The following is a 16,918-nucleotide window of genomic DNA, read 5'->3' as shown; positions in this document are numbered from 1 at the left end:
TTTATTGCTGCTGAGCTTTGAGCTCTTTTGCAGACTGTGCCAAGGAATAAAAAGTGTGCTGTTTTCTTCAGTTGTTCAGCACTGCCGTACAGGGTGTTGGTTATGTTGGGCTGTAGTGGAAGTAGGGTCTGCCCAAGGTGGATTAGGGAGGGGCATTCAAAGAGGATATGGTTTACGGTTTCAAAGGGGTGGGCGCAGTGTCTGCAGAGGGAGAGTTGTGTGGAGTTTATTTTGTTCAGGTGGTAATTTATAAGTGGTGTGTGTCCTGTTCTTAGTTGGAAAATTGTAGATTGTTCTTTGCGGGGGAGGAACTATCTCCCTTAATAGGTGGTTGTTTGTTCATTGCCTTTGTTCTTCTTTCCAAATCTTGTCTGGTCGCTGCCGACACCCCCCCTTAGGGTCATCATATAGCTTCAATGACAATTTATAAGTAGTGACAATAAGAAGTTGCAAGGCTGTAAACTATAGAGTTGTCAAATAGCTTTCTATACCATAGATTAGTCACAAAGATGTTTACTGTATGGACTTGTCACATATTGCTGTGGACTTATTCAACTGCCTTTTTTTTTTTTGTAATCTAGAGTTGATGGTAATGGAAAAAGTGGAGCAACTTTAAATTTCAGAACCTCCATTTATCCCATTAGTGGTTTTATCTACTTCTTGCTAGAGCTCAAGACATCAGAAACATTGGTTAAGGACGTTAGGGTAGGAAATATGTTAGTTTTTGTATTTGATGCCCATCGATAGTCAATTACTAGCAAATAAAGTAAAGATAGTGAATTAGTGGCAAATAAAGTAAAGATAGTGAATTAGTGGCAAATAAAGTGAAGATAGTCAATTAGTAGCAAATAAAGTCAAGATAGTCAATTAGTAGCAAATAAAGTCAAGATAGTCAATTAGTAGCAAATAAAGTAAAGATAGTGAATTAGTAGCAAATAAAGTTAAGATAGTCAATTAGTAGCAAATAAAGTCAAGATAGTCAATTAGTAGCAAATAAAGTCAAGATAGTCAATTAGTAGCAAATAAAGTCAAGATAGTCAATTAGTAGCAAATAAAGTCAAGATATTGAATTACTAGCTAACAAAGTAAAATTATTTTTTTTAAACCTTTTTTAGCATTTTTTTTTGTTTTTCAGAATTGGCATAAATTGAATTTTCCATAAAGTAACACTCAGTGTAAATATTTTATGAGTATTGTTTAGTGTTATTAGAGATGTGACACTTTAGTGTTATTTGAGATGTGACACTCTAGTGTTATTCGCAATGTGACACTTTGTATTCATCATCCTATTGATCTCATCCCTGCTCTCCTTCAGTATGGCATGATGAAAGTACTGAGACCAGTCACCGCTCCACTTCCCATTCCAGAAACATTTCTACATATAAAGGAGCTTCAAGGCTGGAAGAAAGACGGTGTAACTATAGTGATGATCAAGTAAGTAGAATGGCATTGTCTTCAAGAATCTTTTTTTTGGCTAGATTGGCACTTAGTCATATTGCTCGTGTGTATAATATAATGTCATATTTGTTCTAGAATGTTTTTAGAGATGCTTAGAAATACTTTTGAAGTGCTCTATGATTATAGTTTGCCTCTAGAAAAATAGACAAAATTAATAAAGAGAAAAAAAAAAAAACCTTCTCGACACATTAAAAACGAAACTGCACAAAATTACTTTTTTTAAAAAAATGCATACAATACGAATGGCTAAATTTTTTTTCGTTTCTTTGTATAGAAAAAATTTTAAAAAAATTTGTTTCTTGATTTAAGACCAGGAGGCAAAGTGAACATTAATTGCCATGTTTTTGGTGTGAAGCCAAGAGTGTACTGGACCAGGCTTAACTTGAATGGCTCAACTACAATCATCCAACCCAGTGCTGTCAATAGCAGGTGAGTCTTGAAGAGGTTGCCTGATACACATTTGAAAATGTATTCTTCATAGCTTTTGTTTTTCAATTTAAAAATAAAATATGCATTAAACTGTTTTAAATGATACTTTTTACTAATTTATATTTCAGTTAATAGTTTTAAAAACATTTGCTTTTTTTTTTTTTTTTGGTTCTCTTATCTTGACACCTAAGTTTAAACAAAGAAAAAATATTAAATTATTGTATTGGTCACTATTGGCTCCTTGGCTATATACTCTTCAGACTCATGCAATTTGGTCTGTGTTCAGACATTAATCCTCCCCCCCACCCTCCACCCCCACCCCCCCCAAAGTACTGTATTTTAATAAAAAGCTTTTTTAAAATAATCTTACCTTTTTTTTTTATTCCTGTTGTATAGCGCAACTTTCATTCTTATAACATGCTCAGACCACTATAAACCAATCTGTTTTGTGGACCAGTTGGGGGGGGGGGTATCTGGGAGAAAGTTTCTGTGTTGTCTTTAGGCACACAGCAAACATTATTTTAGTCAAACTCCCTTAATAGGTTGCAAAGTGGATTTGCCTTCAACATGCATCCATTATTTCTAATAATTTAAAGAAGTACTTTGTAATAAATAAAACACACCAGAAATTTTTCAAAAAAGACCAAAGTTCATTCATATGAAGCATAAAATATAATAGAATTTGACTTTCAAAATTTTTATCACAGATAGTAAATAGTATATAATGTTGTATCTTTATGAAACCATAAACCATAATTTACCTTTACCTATATGCCTTAGTCTGTTGGACCGTCGGGGCACCATGCAAGATTTGTCGACCGTCTTTCTCCATTCCTCTCTGTCTTTTGCCTTAGTTAGAACCTCTTTCAATGTCAGGCCCGTCCATTCTTTTATGTTGTCTTCCCATCACTTTCTCTATCTGCCTCTTTTTTTTTTTCTGGTACTGTTCCTTGAAGGAAGGTCTTTGCAAGAAATATTAAGCACAAAATATGTCATTGACTTGAGTGGTCCCCTTCTGAAGTCTGATATGTAAGATTTAACTGAGTCACAGTTTTTTATTCTAGAGTTTATTCAGTAAGGAGGCGCGGTGGCTGAAGGGTAAGGCACTTGGCTTCCGAACCGGGGAACGAGGTTCAAAGCCTGTTGATGACTGGGATTTTTAATTTCGGGATCTTCGGGCACCTCTGAGTCCACCCAGCTCTAATGGGTACCTGACATTAGTTAGGGAAAAGTAAAGGCGGTTGGTCGTTGTGCTGGCCACATGACACCCTTGTTAACCGTAGGCCACAGAAACAGATGACCTTTACATCATCTGCCCTATAGACCACAAGGTCTGAAAGGGGAACTTTACTTTACTTATTCAATAATACTGGGCGTCTGCTTCTTTTCAAGGCTACAGATCAACCCCTATTACTTTGAGAGCAGTATTGAGGTCTGGGCAAACTCTACATTTACAGACAAGACTATCTACACTTGTGTGGCTCAGAACTCAATGAACAACACCCTGGAGGAGGTGTATAAAGTACAGCTGGAGTCTCAAACTTATGATGGACTGTTGAATTCTACTGGTACATTTTTGAAGGCAAGCTCTTCTTATGCTTAGCAAAAACTTTTATAAATCAGTTTGTCAATTGAAATATCTACGTCTATTTTTTTTTTCTGTAATAAAAATGTATTCCATTTTCAAAACTTCAATTTGACACTTGAGAGAGTTATAAGAAATATACACATAAACACAAGGGGAACTATTACTAATTACTTCAGGAGAGAAAACACAGGTCCACAACCAACAGGGATGATATACAGCCAACCTCTACAATACCTTGCATATGCTGATGACATTGCCTTATTGGGTAAAGAAACCTCTGACATTGGCAGAGCCTTCACACAACTAGGAGAAGCATCTCGACCAGCAGGACTTGAGGTCAATGACAGCAAAACCAAGTACATCACAATGACAAGAGACAATCAAACAGAGGGACAATATATCAAAATCAAAGAACACGAATTTGAAAACGTCCACACTTTCAAATATCTAGGAAGTACAATTGATTTAAAAAATGACATACTAACAGAAATAAAAGAAAGAATAGCAGGAGGCAACAGGGCATTTTATAGCACTCACCATTTACTTAAGAGCAAAACAATTTCAAGAAAAACTAAGAAAATAATCTACAAAACCATAATAAGACAAGCAGCAATGTATGGAAGTGAGACCTGGACACTGACTAAGACATCTGAAAATTTACTTAATACTTGGGAAAGAAAAATTCTTAGGAAAATCTATTATGGTGCCATCCAGGATGAAACGGTGGAGGACACGCACTAACCATGAGTTATATCAATTGTATGAAGACCTGCAGATAGTGACAGAAATAAAAAAGAACAGACTACTTTGGGCAGGTCACCTTGAAAGAATGTCAGGTAACAGAGGAGTGAAAATCGTATACAGGCAAAAACCAAAAGGCAGGCGACCCAAAGGCAGACCCCAAATGCAATGGATTGATGATGTGGAAGCAGATCTGCATCAGCTTGGGATTAGGGCGTGGAGACGAAAGGCCCAGGAGAGATCTGAATGGAAGGATGTGTTGAAGCAGGCCAGAGCCCTCCATGGGCTGTAGCGCCACTGGGATGGATGGATGGATGTTTTCCATTTAATAATCATGTTCTGCTGGAGGCAAGTGTAGACATTATAGAAGCTTTAATTACCATTCGAAAGCTGCTCGTGGTTGGACATTTATCCCACATGGGGTATGACTGCTTGCCAAAGTTGATCCTTTTTGGCAAACTCACATGCATAGCAGAGGTTCCCCCTAGAAACACTAAAAAAGATCAACTCAGGTACATTTTGCTGTCACTGGCATAGAGGAAAGTAGCTGACAGAAGATGGCCTATTAAAGAGACATTTGTAGAGCTCTGACAAAAGCCCTGAGCACACAAATAAGGTCCAATAAATGCCCTTGCTAAGACAGGTCTAAAATATGAAATATACCGGTATATGAATATAAAATATGAAAAGAAAACTTAAAAAGACCCATCATGAATTTATCATTAGGTGTGACAAAATATGCAGGTGGCAACTAGGTTTGCATAGTCATGTTAAACACTGCATTCAATCCTTATCTTCAGAATCAAAGACATTAATTAATAAATGACTCTTTTGTTTTTTGAAGACTTAATAAATTGAGCCATAATGTTGAAGAAATCAAATTCTATTAAAGACAATACTTTGCTCATCAGAAAACTAATTTTAACTTTTTTTTTGTATTGTCAGCCTTCAGACCTGAATTTAACTGCAAATACAACAGTAAGAAGTTATTATTTAAATGCATCCAGTTCATTCGTAGAAGTTATCAATGCTTCAAGAGTAAAAACAGACAAGGGCTATTACTACAGTGTGACCTACAGACCTATGGTGGAAGATTTGAAAGTTAGATGGTCTAATGGGACCACAGATTTATTAGGTACTTCCTCTTTATCTCTCTTATCTTAGCAGTATAATAAGATACAAGAACTCTTAGTTTGGATATAGTAACTACAAACACTAGTCACTGGTTTAGTGTTCACCTTCTGAAACAGAACAGTAATACAAGGGCCAGTACTTTTATAGCACGTGACAATTCCTGCATACATAATAAAATATGATACAATACCCATTACCTTTACCTATCCATTAGTCTGTTGGACCGTTGGGGCACCAGGCAAGATTTGTCAACCGTCATTCTCCATTCCTCCCTTGTTTAGAACCTCTCTCAATGGCAGGCCCGTCCATTCTTTAATGTTGTCCTCCCATCGCTTTTTCTGTCTGCCTCTTCTTCTTTTCCCTGGCACTGTTCCCTGAAGGAAGGTCTTTGCGAGCCCCGTAGATCTTGTAATGTGGCCAAAGGTTTTAAGCTTTCGTCTTTTTACAATAGTTAGCAGGTCGTCAAGGGCTCCGATCGCTACAGTAACCCTGTCTCTGATTTCTTGGTTACAATACAATACAATAAAGTATAAACATACCAACACCCTCCTTGTTCAAACCAACTTGAAAGTAATGTTTTATGAATGAATAATGTTGAGAGCTTGTGGACATGAAAATCGGAACATTGAGAACAAGAAGATATTAAAAAAGGATTGCGGTCTTATATGAAAGAGAAATTCTTCAAACATTGATAACTAATATATGTTAATGATGATTGTCACTACTTGTACATATTAGTTTATAAAATGTAATTGTGCCTGACAGGTTTTGTTCTAGTTTGAGCTCTGTTTCTCATAGCATCATTCAGCTCTGTTACAGCCTATTGATGGTCTGCAGTTTCCTGGTCGCTGTTGGTTTCATTGACATTATCAGTCAGGTGTGTTGTGATGCGGTCATCTGCAAAAGGCACTGAATGTTAGACTCAGCATTGATCATGGATCCCTCTTCTGAGAATTTATTCAGGCTGGAGATCTTCTTTGGTCGCAGGGGTATTTTATTCTTTGTGTAGACCCCCTTCTTCATTTCCTTTGATAATGCAGGACTGATATCTGATCCTTTTGATAATCTTGCCAGGTCTCCACTTGGTATCTCCAGGGTTCTTGAAGTAAATTGTAGTGTCTCTTGACTTCTTTTAAGTACTTCCTTCATACATTTCAGTTCTTGGAGCTACGGATATAGGTAATAGCCTCCATGATATCCTGTTTAAACAAAGCTATGCAGGGCTATAGCCACTATCTTGTTTAAACAAAGCTGTGCAGGGCTATAGCCACTATCTTGTTTAAACAAAGCTGTGCAGAGCTATAGCCACTATCTTGTTTAAACAAAGCTGTGCAGGGCTATAGCCACTATCTTGTTTAAACAAAGCTGTGCAGGGCTATAGCCACTATCTTGTTTAAACAAAGCTGTGCAGGGCTATAGCCACTATCTTGTTTAAACAAAGCTGTGCAGAGCTATAGCCACTATCTTGTTTAAACAAAGCTGTGCAGGGCTATAGCCACTATCTTGTTTAAACAAAGCTATGCAGAGCTATAGCCACTATCTTGTTTAAACAAAGCTGTGCAGGGCTATAGCCACTATCTTGTTTAAACAAAGCTGTGCAGGGCTATAGCCACTATCTTGTTTAGGTTTAATTGTAGCAGAGCTTCTTACTGGTCACATCTATTTTGCTTTGCTTTCTTCATCATTTTCTCTAGAACTTTGACTGCTGTTTACCACTTGTTGGACTTTGACATAATTTCTTCTTGATTCTGCTGGAGGTTGCAAGCTGGTGAAAGTGTGTCTTCTGAGTTTTTTTGTAAAATCATTTCGGTTGCTCCTCATTATGTGATTTTGTAAACATCTTGGGCTTCACTTAGCGGTTTTTGCAAAATGTTAGCGGAATGCTTGTTTAAAAATGAACTAAGCTAAGCTTGTATTGGTTGAATCTCTCAAGCTCAAACACCACTGCCAAGAGTACTTGTTGATACAGTACTTATTGATATTAGGAGAGAAAGAGTTAATGGTTGAGGCGTACAGACCACTATGCTTCTTTTTTTCTATCTTTTCCATTCTCTGACACTTCTTCTTATCTTATAAATTACAGACGTTATTTCAAAAAAAAAGATAATTACGTCCTATGCATTTCATGTGTCAATCTTGTCATGCATATTAATTCATCACTTAAACTCTGCTAAGTCGTTGGTTTTCCTGGCTGATTAAGGCAACCCTTATCATTCTCTAATGGCACTATGGAAGATGGAGCACTTGTACAAATGAGTTCTAGAGTATGGAATACAAAATGTGCCTTTGTCTTTGTGTATTTCTGAGTATTTCATTAGGTTTCCTTTTTCTATTTGTAAGATATAGTTTAGTGTTTTATGTATCCTAGCTTCTTTACTTTTTATTCTTCTGTCCTGTTCTTCTCCTGGATCAGGTAGAGTAACTTCTAACATTAGTGACCTGGTTATAGGTTCACATTCAGAACTGGAACAAAAACATAAAAGTCTGTACATTGATTACATTCCAACAGCAGTTCACGTCCAGTGTGTAAAAGTATGGACTAAACATTTTCATTGTGTTCATTGGACTTCACTCTAGGAAGTCAAATGTTTACGTTGGCCAACATTTATCCATTCACATTAGTCAACTTTTTAAGGGATCATCAACATTCCTCCATCATTACATAATCCTGCATACTTAAAATTTCTTTGTTTCAACATACTGTCTGTGATTATCATGGTAAATATATTTCTGATTTAAAAATTTTACATTCTTATAATAATAAACATTCACTTTAAAATAACTGTTTTAGGCCTTGAGTTAAATACCTTTTTTTCGTATTTTTCTTTCTTGACAGAATGCTTTAAAGAAAACTTTCTCCATTTCCTGCTGTCTGGTATAATTATAAAAATGTATTTATTCTTAAAAAGTATTTATTTATTTATTTATTTTATACCTTTAATAATATAATTTGTAGATTTTACACAAAACAACTTGGGAGACTATGAAGTGACTAAAGTTTTTTATGATCCTAAAAGTGTTTTGATTCCTCACTTGCAAGTCTCATTTGAGAGTCCTCAACGAAAAAGGTAAAGTGTTAATGTTTTATCAATCTTTCAATGAATAACAATATTGTAACAATCTTTATTTGAATGATGGGAATTGGTATTATAATTATGCAAAACAAGAACAATAGAATACACTGTTGGAAATGAAAGATACATTTACACAAAATTCTCAAATGTGACCAAAGTATTAATGTTTCATTATGTCTTGTTTCTGACATGCTTGTTTTGTTTTGTCATCTATTGAAAATGGTTGAATGTTTGCTGTACTTTTGACAATGCTTTCCTATTCTTCTATACTTTTAATTGATTCATGCTCATTCCTGTTCAGTGCTTTATGTTGTTTTCTTCAGTGCTTTATGTTCTATTCTCTTCAGTGCTTTATCTTCTATTCTCTTCAGTGCTTTATCTTCTATTCTCTTCAGTGCTTTATGTTCTATTCTCTTCAGTGCTTTATGTTCTATTCTCTTCAGTGCTTTATCTTCTATTCTCTTCAGTGCTTTATGTTCTATTCTCTTCAGTGCTTTATGTTCTCTTCTCTTCAGTGCTTTATGTTCTATTCTCTTCAGTGCTTTATGTTCTATTCTCTTCAGTGCTTTATGTTCTATTCTCTTCAGTGCTTTATCTTCTATTCTCTTCAGTGCTTTATGTTTATCCTATTCAGTGCTTTATCTTCTATTCTCTTCAGTGCTTTTTGTTCTGTTCTCTTCAGTGCTTTATCTTCTATTCTTTTCAGTGCTTTATGTTCTATTTTCAGTGCTTTATCTTCTATTCTCTTCAGTGCTTTATGTTCTATTCTCTTCAGTGCTTTATCTTCTATTCTCTTCAGTGCTTTATGTTTATCCTATTCAGTGCTTTATCTTCTATTCTCTTCAGTGCTTTATCTTCTATTCTCTTCAGTGCTTTATCTTCTATTCTCTTCAGTGCTTTATCTTCTATTCTCTTCAGTGCTTTTTGTTCTGTTCTCTTCAGTGCTTTATCTTCTATTCTCTTCAGTGCTTTTTGTTCTGTTCTCTTCAGTGCTTTATCTTCTATTCTTTTCAGTGCTTTATGTTCTATTTTCAGTGCTTTATCTTCTATTCTCTTCAGTGCTTTATGTTTATCCTATTCAGTGCTTTATGTTCTATTCTCTTCAGTGCTTTATTTTTATCCTATTCAGTGCTGTGGTGCTCACATTCCATGTTCTAAGTCTCCTGCCTGGCTTTCAAGTAGACAACAATGTCAGAATCCCTCAGCTTGACATTCCTACAAACACTGACATTGTGTATGACCCTGGGCAAAATACCACCCTGAAGGTAAAACAAGCAACACATTTTCACTTCAAAAAACATGCATTCATTTTTTTTTTTATTTTTTTTTGTAACTTAAATTTGAGTTAACTTTAACAACATACATTCATTCTAGTTGTTTTTTTGTTGTTGTTTTTTTTTTGTAAATCAATTGTGAGATAATTTGAACAATTTAATTACAGCCTTGTTAATTATGTTAGTATACAGATAGAGGGGGTATACAAAAGGGGGTATGAGATAATTACTTAAACAATTTAATTACAACCTTGTTAATTATGTTAGTATACAGCTAGAGGGGGTATACAAAAGGGGGTATGAGATAATTACTTTAACAATTTAATTACAACCTTGTTAAATATGTTAGTTTACAGCTAGAGGGGTATACAAAAGATGGTATCCTTTTAGACCTTGTGATCTTTGGAGGCAAGGAATATAAAGCTCATCTGTTTTGTGGTCAATGTATGGGGAGGCTGTCATGTGTTCAGCACAGCAACCATCTGCCTTTACTTCCCCAGCATAAGTCAGGCACCCATTAGACTCTGGGTTGTCTCAAATTATACCAAATCAAATCCCAGTCTTCACCCAGATTGGCACTTGAGACCCCTTGGTTCAAAAGCTAAGTGCATTACCTTTGCGTCACCGTGACCCCATATACAGTTTATTTATATTAATTACATTTGCGTCACCATGACCCCATATACAGTTTATTTATATTAATTACCTTTGCGTCACCGTGACCCCATATACAGTTTATTTATATTAATTACCTTTGCGTCACCGTGACCCCATATACAGTTTATTTATATTAATTACCTTTGCGTCACCGTGACCCCATATACAGTTTATTTATATTAATTACCTTTGCGTCACCGTGACCCCATATACAGTTTATTTATATTAATTACCTTTGCGTCACCGTGACCCCATATACAGTTTATTTATATTAATTACCTTTGCGTCACCGTGACCCCATATACAGTTTATTTATATTAATTACCTTTGCGTCACCGTGACCCCATATACAGTTTATTTATATTAATTACCTTTGCGTCACCGTGACCCCATATACAGTTTATTTATATTAATTACCTTTGCGTCACCGTGACGCCATATACAGTTTATTTATATTAATTACCTTTGCGTCACTGTGACCCCATATACAGTTTATTTATATTAATTACCTTTGCGTCAGCGTGACCCCATATACAGTTTATTTATATTAATTACCTTTGCGTCACCGTGACCCCATATACAGTTTATTTATATTAATTACCTTTGCGTCACCGTGACCCCATATACAGTTTATTTATATTAATTACCTTTGCGTCACCGTGACCCCATATACAGTTTATTTATATTAATTACCTTTGCGTCACCGTGACCCCATATACAGTTTATTTATATTAATTACCTTTGCGTCACCGTGACCCCATATACAGTTTATTTATATTAATTACCTTTGCGTCACCGTGACCCCATATACAGTTTATTTATATTAATTACCTTTGCGTCACCGTGACGCCATATACAGTTTATTTATATTAATTACCTTTGCGTCACTGTGACCCCATATACAGTTTATTTATATTAATTACCTTTGCGTCACCGTGACCCCATATACAGTTTATTTATATTAATTACCTTTGCGTCACCGTGACCCCATATACAGTTTATTTATATTAATTACCTTTGCGTCACCGTGACCCCATATACAGTTTATTTATATTAATTACCTTTGCGTCACCGTGACCCCATATACAGTTTATTTATAATAATTACCTTTGCGTCACCGTGACCCCATATACAGTTTATTTATATTAATTACCTTTGCGTCACCGTGACCCCATATACAGTTTATTTATATTAATTGAATTCCCTTTTCACTTTGTGTACATTTATAATAATGTACTCCTTACCCACGTTTAGTTAGGGACAACCAATGAGAATGTACAAGACATAGATGGTCACATGGAACTTGTCGATGTCAAAACTGGAGCATTTATGTTTTCAAGACTGAAAGTTAATGACCTGAAATTTATTTTTGTACTTCTAAAGTCCAGGTAAGTGTAATCAAACCTATATTGTAACATTTTTCAGAAGGGTCCAGTGATTTTTCATCTTTAAAAAATATAACATTAATATAAGGAGGTGTGAAACCCTTAATTAATTATCTTATCTTATCTTATATATACAGACATTACTTCAAAAAAGAAGATGATTACGTCCTACGCGTCATGCATTTAGTCATGCATATTAACCAATTACTTAAATTCTGCCAAGTCACTGGTTTTCCTGGCTAGCTCAGGCAACCCATTCCATGCTCTACTAGCACTAGGGAAGAAGAAGTGTTTGTACAAATTTGTGATAAAAAGTCTCTTATATTTAAAAATCTGCAATTAAGAACTAATAGTACCAAAGCGACTTCAGCATGTTGAATAAGTTGTTTGAAAAACTTATTTTTATACAGAATTGAAGTCAAGTTTAGTTCTTAAAAAAAGTATAAAATTAAATTTCCCCTTTCAGACCTTGCGATTTATAAGGCATGTTAAGATGTTAAGATTATCTGTTTATTTGGTCAATGGTTAACAAGCAGGGTGTCATGTGGCCAGCAAACTGTCCAACCGCCTTTACTTTCCCCAACTAAAGTCAGGTACCCATTAGAGTTGAGTGGACTCAGGGGGCGCCCTAAAAGTACTGTCAGTTCAGAAATTCAAAATCCTAGTCTTCACCGAGATTCAAACTTGGGACCTCCAGGTTCAGAAGCCAAACGCTTAACCACTCAGCCACCGCGCCCCATGAAAAAAAGTATAGGGGATAATAACTTTATGGTCTTCGTTCCCCCACCCCACCCAATAATTGACATACAACTCTAAAGTTAACCTTTTTGTTGTGTTTATTGTCCAGACCATTAATGAGTAAAAACGGCACAGAATTTGACTTGACGTTTCTGACATCCAAGAAGGCAGTGAGTGGTGTCCTTACTTTCTTCATCCAGCAGCCATTGAACGGAAGTGTTCTACACACTATCAAAGTAATGATATACTTTGTTTCGTCTAGTTTTTAATGCTGAAAAATTGTAATGGTCAGATGCTTAAGTCGAGATGTAATCATTTTTAGTTGCACTTATCTACCCTTGTTGTTTTTAAAACTTCAGATATCAAAACAACTAACATTGAGACCTGCCGATCAAAATGTTGCATTCCCAGCAAGATTTATCTTTATAAGAGAACAAAAGAATGCTGTGCCAAGTATGGACATTAATTATCAAGTGAAATGTAGGTAGGTCACCGGGTTCTTAGTGATTTGAAAACTATATCTTTCATAATTTCATCATATAATTTGAAAACCTTGGTTTAAAAAATATATAATATTATGCACCTAGTCTAGAGGTTTCCAACTGCAGAATGAGAGAGAAGGATCTTTGCAATGGAATGAGATGCTGTAGAAGGGTACTAGATATCACCCATGAAAACTTGCTGTAGAAGGGTACTAGATATCACCTATGAAAACTGCATCACAATTAAGGAGATAAGACTCAGGATCACAGTGCACCATATGACCGGCTGATCAATGTCAAAAAATACAAACAAAAACTTTATGGCCATATCACAAGGGCTCAAAAAGGCCTTCCTTCAAGGAACAGTACCAGGAAAAGAATAAGAGGCTATAAGTAATATAGAATATACAGATCTATTCACCTGCAGGTTTTGATACACAGGCAACATATTGTTAAAATTTTAGCACAGAATTTTATTCCTATTTGATATTTGAATCTAATTATAAAAATTGTAAATAAAATACAAACCCATACAGAAAAAAGCTCATCTTCCAAAAGTTTTGTGAAACAAATGATGAGCAACATGTTAAACTCTTATTATAAACTGAGGTTTGCTGAATTTGAAAGTTAAGCTGTTATTACTTGTTTTACTTAGCTCTTCAATGCAATTTTGCAATTTTTTTTAGAAACTGGAAGATTAAAGCAGGCTAAAAAAAATAAATATTTTACATGGTTGGCATCTAACGCAAATGAATGATTCCTATCTCATTTGATTCCTATCTCCAGCTGCAAGGAAAGAAATTTACTTTCATTAATTAAATTAGTTTCTCTTTTATTGAAATAGTAAATATATTTTACAATCTCACATAACTTGTTTGTTGACAAATGAATTACAGCCTAAGGACATCAGTGTCTATTCAATTGACCTAACAATGCTCTATGAAGAAATGATGATTCGCTTCTATGATGTTATGAATTAAAAAATTTTAATATAAATGACAATTTTTAAACATCTATTACTGATGTTCAAATTGAATTTCAGAACTAAAAATAGATTTACAAAATTATGTCTTCAGTAAAAAAAAAATGAAAGTTAACCTAGGTGGCACACCAGAGATGTGGCTGCACTTTAAAGTTTTGGTAAAATTATAAAACTATGGTCAAAAATAGAACTATTTTTAGATTTTCCATCAACATACATGGTTATACTGGAGTTAGTGAGTAACAAACTTAATGATTAAGCAAAGAAATAAACTTGAAGTAGCCAAGAAAAGACCTTCGCCTTACTTTGGCTACTTTATTAAGCCAGACATTTATAATATTGCCATTCTGCAGTAGGCTCAAGGTTCCCATTAGCTTAATTTCATTTTTAGTGAATTCATCAATAATGATATTTTTATACAAATATATTAAAAATTTAGAATCAAACTTAAAAATAGTAGGCCTACTAGGCCCTAATATTCAATTACTTAAAAAAGGATTGTTCAAAGTATTTGAAAGAAAGTCATGACAATGAGATTAATCTTTGTGTGTAACTTATACTGCATGTTATTTGACTTAATTGTTTTTATAATAGTTATATACTTAATGATCCTTATTAGTATCATGAAAATTAATAAATAAATTATTTATTGATATTAGCCTTCTCACTTCTTTATTACTATTTTTCTTAGAGGGGGGCGCTGGGGGACTGAATTTTTAAAGATAAAATATGGAAAGGGGGCGGTGAGGCAAGAAAGGTTGAAGACCACTGGTCTAGAGGTTTTAGATGTTTTGAAATTTAATGGATTTCCAATTTTTTTAACATAATTTTATTGTGCATTTTTTGTCTATACTAAATATGAACTACTGGAGTGAGTTTCTTGATTATCTTATGGAGAGTTAAGATTGCACCTTGTGCTAGATCTCTTCGAGTTAATAAAAGACTACCAATGTGTTTGTATTTCAGATCAGGAGACATGTGTCTGTTACAGTGTACTGCTTTAGGTCCTAACCTCAAGGACGTCCTGTTGTATCATATTCATGAGAATGGAAGCAAATCAATGGTTCAAGATCATGAGATACGTAGGTCAGTGCGTATTTTGTTTTTAAATAATAATAATGTTTATCTGTGAGGAAATTGGTTTTACAATTGTGCATTACAAAAAAAAAACAATACATAATTAGAACAAACAATGTGTACATTGGACACTAAATATATGTTCATACCCCAGTTTCTCTTATACATTACATGCAAAATTTACAACAGTAAGTAAGTTACATTTTGTTCATCCATTCGATTGCCATAGGAACAAAAGAGTTCTTGTGTCTAGAGCAATGACTTACTTATGCTCAATGTATACCCCCCCCCCTTTTTCCAATCATTTTTCACCTAGATATTTAGCACAAACTATATTCAAGAAGAACATAAAGAAGACACTGTTCATAAATTATTTAAATTGGTTTGCCGTCTTAACTCCATTTTTTCTTAATTCTGCTATGTTCTCATCTTTAAGCCTACGTTATGTTTGTGGACAGCCCTGTATTAATAAAATTATTATTATTTTCATGACCATTGATTCTGAATAAGGCCCTAAATTTAAATACAAGGCAGATTCTTTAGTTTCACAAGGAAATGGTTTAAAGTCTCTGACTCTTTTTGTTACTTTAGTAGCTTTTGACAAAATGCCTGTTTGTTGACTTTTTAACTTCTGTTGTGGTGTTTTTAACTAAATATTGATTATTCACAAAATCATAATTATATTTTCCAGAAAAGAAAGAGCTCTATACAGCTATGAAGTCAATACTGTATTCTGGGTCAGTTTGAATGACCAGCTCATCAGGAACTTTGAGTGTGTTGCTAAAAATATCTATGGAGACACAGTGTCCAGAAATTTAGTGGTCACTCCCGTCATCCAGTTGGATATTTTGTCAGAACTGTCTAGAGTAACAATTCTAGAAGCTAAGGTGAGCTGTTTGGTTCTTATTGTTGTAACTTAAATATATAAAAATATAAATAACATAAATAAACTATACATACACTATACAACTAATAAATAGAGAATTTATATTTCTCTTTCTTTTACTGACCACATCTGGATACAATTATTTATCTTACAAATAACAGATGTTCCTTTAAAGAAGAAGATACTCTCTTCTGCTTTAATTGGCCTCCTCTGATTACACATAGATCTTTGTGTTAGAATAGTGTTTCCTTACCTAAGAGTTCAGCCCAAATCAGTAACTTAGGTGGTCCAACCAGATTCTACTGAATATTTTTATCTATATATTCACATATATATCTGAGTGTAATCTAGAAATTGCACAATTAAACACAGCCGCTTTTATTATTTCAAACTTTTCCTAACCATGGTTGCCTGGCCGTGTGGTATGCACCCTGGACTTTCATCATTGATGCCCAACCTCACTTGTGTCGGAGGATGCATGACCGTAATGGTGGGCTACAATAACAAATTGAAATTAGCTTGAAACTATTTTATTACAAACTCGTGGATTTAGGTATTCTAGTATTTACATTGATTAATGGGATATTTGAAGTTTCATTTATTTATGCATTAGAAAATGGCTTCATTTCTGAAAATAAATTGTGAGCTAAATTGTAGCTATCTTTACAACCCACTCCTTTTCTTGTCTCTTTTTGGGAACTATTCCCATCCATTCTTTAATCTCGAGGAGGTACTTTAACCAATCTTTCATTTGTGGGAAAAACCAAGAAAGACGTAATTTTTGGTTTCTAATGAATAAAAAAAAGAAATTTTGATTACTGTAGGATTACATCACAAAACTATGGTGTTCTAATTTCTTTTTCACGACTTTGAATTTAGAGGATAAAGCTAGGCTTGCAGCTTAATCTTTAAGTGGCCAGGCATTCTTGTTGAGCCTTAAGTTTAAAAAAAGAGTGTGCTGCTAAAATTAGTTTACACATTAACATCTGAGCAATGTTTGCTGGAGGTGTTGA

The 16,918-nt window shown here is 34.5% G+C and overlaps 1 protein-coding gene across 1 annotated transcript in view; it reads left to right on the top strand.

The window, feature by feature from the left end:
• LOC106054555 (uncharacterized) overlaps positions 1-16,918 on the top strand; it is a 42,424-nt gene that overhangs the window by 24,583 nt on the left and 923 nt on the right. The window contains exons 15-26 of the mRNA XM_056041445.1: positions 582-705; positions 1,316-1,434; positions 1,768-1,887; positions 3,280-3,469; positions 5,162-5,351; positions 8,307-8,418; positions 9,554-9,689; positions 11,610-11,743; positions 12,588-12,714; positions 12,838-12,962; positions 14,909-15,028; positions 15,711-15,906. Coding sequence (XP_055897420.1) covers positions 582-705; positions 1,316-1,434; positions 1,768-1,887; positions 3,280-3,469; positions 5,162-5,351; positions 8,307-8,418; positions 9,554-9,689; positions 11,610-11,743; positions 12,588-12,714; positions 12,838-12,962; positions 14,909-15,028; positions 15,711-15,906 — 1,693 coding nt within the window. The remainder of the gene's footprint in view (positions 1-581; positions 706-1,315; positions 1,435-1,767; positions 1,888-3,279; positions 3,470-5,161; positions 5,352-8,306; positions 8,419-9,553; positions 9,690-11,609; positions 11,744-12,587; positions 12,715-12,837; positions 12,963-14,908; positions 15,029-15,710; positions 15,907-16,918) is intronic.

This window comes from Biomphalaria glabrata, chromosome 9 (assembly GCF_947242115.1).
Source record: "Biomphalaria glabrata chromosome 9, xgBioGlab47.1, whole genome shotgun sequence".
In the NCBI taxonomy this organism is placed as follows: Eukaryota; Metazoa; Mollusca; class Gastropoda; family Planorbidae; genus Biomphalaria; species Biomphalaria glabrata.
Note: the sequence above shows the minus strand (reverse complement) of the source record. Positions and strands in the feature narration are given on the sequence as shown.